Source organism: Cottoperca gobio, chromosome 13 (assembly GCF_900634415.1).
Source record: "Cottoperca gobio chromosome 13, fCotGob3.1, whole genome shotgun sequence".
Classification (NCBI taxonomy): Eukaryota; Metazoa; Chordata; class Actinopteri; order Perciformes; family Bovichtidae; genus Cottoperca; species Cottoperca gobio.
The window spans coordinates 17,005,287-17,010,864 of NC_041367.1; the positions used below are offsets into that span (position 1 = coordinate 17,005,287).

The 5,578-nt window shown below is 40.5% G+C and overlaps 2 protein-coding genes across 3 annotated transcripts; one reads left to right on the plus strand and one right to left on the minus strand.

Annotated features, from left to right (window-relative positions):
• The first annotated feature begins 260 nt into the window (after positions 1 to 260).
• Positions 261 to 2,382, plus strand: LOC115017533 (protein ANTAGONIST OF LIKE HETEROCHROMATIN PROTEIN 1-like). Of its 2 annotated transcripts, XM_029446064.1 has the most exons (3): positions 261 to 598; positions 706 to 749; positions 1,289 to 2,382. In XM_029446064.1, exon 3 carries the CDS (start codon positions 1,316 to 1,318, stop codon positions 2,345 to 2,347), a length of 1,032 nt encoding a protein of 343 aa, XP_029301924.1. In that variant the 5' UTR covers positions 261 to 598; positions 706 to 749; positions 1,289 to 1,315; the 3' UTR covers positions 2,348 to 2,382. The 2 variants fall into 2 exon arrangements, with proteins under 2 accessions (XP_029301924.1, XP_029301922.1); XM_029446062.1 differs by lacking the exon at positions 706 to 749.
• Positions 1,715 to 5,574, minus strand: LOC115017535 (eukaryotic translation initiation factor 3 subunit A-like). Its single transcript, XM_029446065.1, has 3 exons — positions 4,550 to 5,574; positions 4,167 to 4,235; positions 1,715 to 3,766 (listed from the first exon to the last, which is right to left on the minus strand). Exons 1-3 carry the CDS (start codon positions 4,902 to 4,904, stop codon positions 3,468 to 3,470), a joined length of 723 nt encoding a protein of 240 aa, XP_029301925.1. The 5' UTR covers positions 4,905 to 5,574; the 3' UTR covers positions 1,715 to 3,467.
• Between the last annotated feature and the right edge of the window lie 4 nt (positions 5,575 to 5,578).

Consider the following 5,578-nt stretch of genomic DNA (forward strand, 5'->3'; position numbering starts at 1 on the left):
AGGTTTGGCCACATGAGTGCATGAAAGAGCCATTCAACAGGGTGCAAGAAAAACATTCAGGGAACCTAATAGAATTGGGTGGGGCAACATGACTAATGGAAATATGTAATTTCCTAGTGCTCTGTTTGCAATTAATAAGTGTGTCTGATAAGTTGCACTTTATCACATTATTATAGTAAATTATTATTATTACATGGTTATTTTTATATAAGACTTGATTTTAGGCAGTAGTCATGGTACTACACACTCCGGTACACTAGGGGGCGCCAGTTGAAGCCGCAATCTTCAGGTTTCAGCATTTCTGGTCTACAGTAGTACAGACTACAGTTCATGGGTCGAAGGGATTTAGAAAGTCACCAATATATACAAGTACAGTATGGAAGCTGCAGATGTATTTCTCCCGGCTGTCGCCTGGTGCAGAGCGAGACAGTTGCAGGACAACCAGACCGAAGCTCGGCGAAAGAAGCGACGTCTGCAGCTGCAGGCAACTCGGCGGCTGCGCCTGAAGAAACTCCACGAAACATGGATGCTGAGAGAAAAAGTCTGCAAACAGAGTCGACTGCATCGCCTCTGTGCTCATGACAAATGGATGAAAGCGGTGAGAGCTTCTCCTTAGACATCCATGAGTGAGAGTCTGTAGTCACACCCTATAGTTGTATGAAATTCCACACAAGTGCGTTTTTTAACTCGCAATATTGTCTGTAGACTTCCATCATTTGTTCGGACTTTGATCAGTCTGGTTCGGACCGGTGAGTAAATCTTAATAATATGCATTGACCATAATGATGAAGTGTCAGATGATGAAAGTGTGTTTGTGTCAAAGAGTAAGGCAAGGCACGTTTATTTATATAGCAGATTTTAAACACAAGGCAAATGAGTGTGCTTTACAAAAAAACATTAAAAGCATCAGGACATAGTACAAAAGAAACCCATTATAAAATGGCATTTAAATACAATCAACAAAATGTAATTAAAGAGCTAAGATAATATATAAATAATAAAACAGAATAAGACAGGTATAAAATACAATAATAAAAATGACAGTGCTGTGTGGAGTTTGTTCAAGATAAATGGAGCATACAAACTAAATACAAAACATTTGCTGATTACGGCTTTACAATTGATTTCTGTTATTATTTTTGTGATTAATTATTATTATTGCCCACCCCTAATTGTAAGGAAAACATGCTGTTTAGTGTGTACAGGGCCTCACTTTGTGTGCTTTCTAGAATTTTTCTGTCCAGCACTTCCTGTGCTGATCCCTAGCTTGTTTTTCCTCTCCAACCAGATAACACATCACTTCTTGAGGGACCGTATGCGACGAAGACCCAAAGTGTGGTTCCATCCTCGGACCAGCAACTGGTGGGAGAGCACAGCTGCTACTTTCACAGATGATCAGTGGCTGCAGGATTTCAGGGTATCAAGAGGGACCTTCTCCTATCTCTGCACTACGTTGAAGCCACAGTTGAAGAGGCAGGACACCACTTATCGCCTCTGCATCCCTTTACAGAAGAGAGTGGCTTTAACTCTCTATAAATTGGCCAACCCCTGTGACTACAAAACTGTGGCAGATCTCTTCGCTGTGGGGGTAGCATCTGTTTGCCGCTGTGTGCATGAGTTCTGCACCGCGGTCATTGAAGTGCTTAAACCACAGCTTGTTGTGACCCCAAACACATCTCAACTTGTGAAAATGGCAGACTTTTTCTATCACACATATGGGATTCCTCAGTGTATTAGTGTACTGGACAGTATGCACATCGCAGTCATCAAACCACCACATTACCAGTCTGAGCAACCTAATAGAGAAAGTTATCTTGCTATCTTATTACATGCAGTTGTGGATGACAAAGGCATGTTCTGGGATCTGACCATGAACTGCCCCACATGGATGAATGATTCCAGTGGAGAGTTGTTGGAATGTGAGGATTTCTCCATCAGGATGCTCAATGTCTGTGGAACTGACAGCAGATGCTTTATTATTGGTGATTCTGGGTATCCTTCTCAACACTGGCTTCTCAAACCATACACCAACACAAGCTGGCTGACTGCAGAGCAAGAGCTGTTTAATACTCAGATTAGTCAGGCGCGCAGTGTATCCCAGTGTGCCTTTGAGAGACTGAAGGGTAGGTGGAGGTGCCTGAACAAACGAAATGACTGCAATGTGGATATTGTCAAGGACATGGTAGAGACATGCTGTGTGCTTCATAATCTCTGTGAGAAAAACAAGGATACGTTCCTTCCAGACTGGATCGGTCATGAGCCACTTCAGACTGTTAATGGAAAGCCTCAAAGGAAATGTGAGACAGACTCGGTGCTTGCTTTGCAGCAGTTGATACAGGATGATTGATGGACAATAATACTTTTTATTACCCACCGATACATCACCACCAGTGACTATAATTTCAAATGTTTATTTCTGAATTGTTAGTATATATATACATATATCTTATTTATTTCAGTCAATAAAATACCATTTTCTTTTAAAATAGATTGTGTTGCATATTCACAAGGAACTACAGCTGATGCCACTTTGTCGTTCAGGTAAATACATGGGAATGAGAGATACTATTGTTGTAGCTTATAAAACAAATACAAATATTTACTAAGTTTACTTATGGCTGCTGTGTTGCCTTTCCAAGTTATAGAGATGCATACAAAATAAACACAGCATCTTATACAGAATAATGTGCATTTTACCGATTGTATATTTTATTCACACATCAAAAAAACAATATTTTGAGTTATTTGACTTCCACCCTGTGTCATGGGGGCGTAAGGGGAGGACCCAAATGCAGATAGCCAGATGAGGTTTAACAAAAAGAGAGCTTTATTTACCAAAGCTTAAAAATATAAAACAAGGTGACAAGTCAAACTGAAAACAAAAACCAGGGAAGACATGAGGGAAGCACGAGGCAACAAGGGTGGTGAACAGAGCAGGAATAATGGGACAGACAAGGATATATATACACACAGACACTAATCACGGAATGAGACACAGCTGGGGGGAAAAGGCAAAGACACAAGGGGAGGAGAAAGAAACACAAGGACAGGAAGTAAAAGACGACATGACACAAGGGGAAGTGAAGATTTAAAAAATAAAACACGAAACACGAAAACCAAGGTCATGACACCCTGTCCACTTTTACCACAATTTCAGTGGTTGTGCATTGAATTACTCATTCATAAAATGAACTAGAATACAAGCTATTAATCACAACAGTTACATAAATACTATAACAGAGATTAAATACTTTTAAATAATATGCTTTTCTTTCTTTTAAAGTAAAAAAGAATCATCTCTTTATCAATGTCATGACATGTGTCAAGTAAAGCTATGCAGTAGTATTTAGAATAAAGAATAACTGATCAAATACCATCGATCCACTGCTACTGTGCTGTAGTAAATAAAAATACATCCATGGCTTGCGGAAATGAACCATTTATAAAATAGCCTAAGGCGTATGTCCTTACAAAGCAGCAGGGTCCTTTGAAATAAGCTTTGCAATTTGCATGAAGCAAGAGGCCAGCAGCTCACTGTCTTTGCTTCGAGCCTCCATCTCCTCACGCCTCAATCTCTCCTCTCTTTCTGCTTCCTCACGGCGTAAAGCAAGCTCCTGTTGCATCTCCTCGCGCCTCAGCTGAGCTTCCCTCTCCCAATCCTCCCTCCTCTGCTCCTGCTCCTTCTCCAGCCACTGCCTGTGGCACTCTGTCATAGCACTGAGAAACTCTTTTGTAGTGTCACTGTCAGCTCTGCGTTTATGAGCCTCTGCAAGGACAGAGCAGCTGTTAAACATTTGCATTGTTTTGGGCGCAATTTTATTTGATAAAATATACTTTCCTATGACTTTTAGCAGGGTATCTAATTTTATGGTCAAACACCCCTGTGAAACTGATGCAAATATTGAATTAACCTTATATGAAAAGGTAACCAATGTTTGATTTATTTTTCACAGGGAACATAAAACACTTTGTCCTAAGCATATTGATTTGACAATTCAGTGATTCAGCAGAGGTTACTATTGAGTCAAAGGGCGTTTTAATGCTTCTGTGTCTACAAGGCATTACAGCAATAATCTGTTTTTTATTAACAATTTGTTACAAAAAGAGAGGGGGTACCACTGAAACACTAGGGGAGCCCAGCGAGGCTGGACTAGTGTTTGACTTACCAGATCTGACCCTATGATTACCCCTTCTGAAGGCAGAGGGCCCGCTGCTCTCTGTAGTGTAGGATTTGTCTGTTATAAAAGAACACAAATGCCTTTTGTTAAATAAATAATAACAGTGGAAATATTGAACTATCCCGGTTTCTTGCTCACAACATTTGAGGGGCTTGAAGCACAGTGCTAGAATCTTTGCTGTGAACATACAACACTTTTGCGGCAGATTTAAACAACCGCTGTTATCTTGTACACATTAAATGAAATTCCTGGGAGGCGTTAAGTATTTACAATGGTGATGATCAATTATATGTATTAGAATATTCTCCCTTTCAGTCGCAGACTACACATTTAATCTAAGCACACAAGACATAGTCCAAAGGTTTATTTACCTCCTGGCTGAGCCAAAGGTGCATCAATGCATTTGGGAGTTTCACTGGTCCCCAGCTGACCTTCTGCCCCTCCTCGTCTTCCGAGTACACGGTCCATTAAGTCAAAAAATGGAAAATTCTTTCGTCCATCAACCTTGACAGTCTTGTACAAATGTCTCATTTTTTTTAGTTTCTCCCTTACTTGGGTGGTTGTGCGTTGGATACCTAACTTGGCCAACTCTTCTACCATGAACTGAATGACTTCTTCGTTCCGACAAGCGCCCTCCATTTGTTGCTGCACGTTCTTGTCAGCCCATATGTTTAACAAGGCTTTTGTTTCACTCGCAGACCAATACTGACGGCTATTAGTGGACATTGTGAGAGAGCCTTCCTTCAAGCACCGAGGTGGCCCGCATAAAGTCCGCAGATACGCTCCCGTGGAAAAACGAAACGGTGACAACTAACTGTGTAGCACTAGCTTCGCAGTGGAAATGGTCCAGGCTCAGGCCACGGGCACTATCTAGGGCTAGCACTCAAACAGGCTGCTTTCAAATGCTCTTCGGTAATCTGGTAATGTCGGATGTTGAACGTTTGAGACATTTGTGTTGACTATCTAAATGTAATCAATCAGCAAATATCACATAACACGTATACCTCACAAGTGACAGGGGTTCATAAAAATAGCAGTGGCATTATGTAAACAGATTAGAGGGTTAACCTTTTGAAAATGAATGAATATTTGTAGTAGGCTCTCGACTGATGTATATATTTAACCCAGTGAAATTTGAAAACAATATTATTCATAATTGTATGTCACCCAAGGACAATTTTAAAGAGATGCATGCACAACGGACACCTCATGTAATATATAAAAACGTAAATCAAAAATAGGGGTGAGACAAAAGCATGGATTTCCCGAGTAAATGTATGACTTTTTAGAGGCAACAAAAAAATGTGTTCACTTGGCTATCAAGAAATATCAAAGGGTGGAATACAATTTACCGATAATCATGAAGGCAGCATTATTACCCCGTGACATCTGACGCTGAC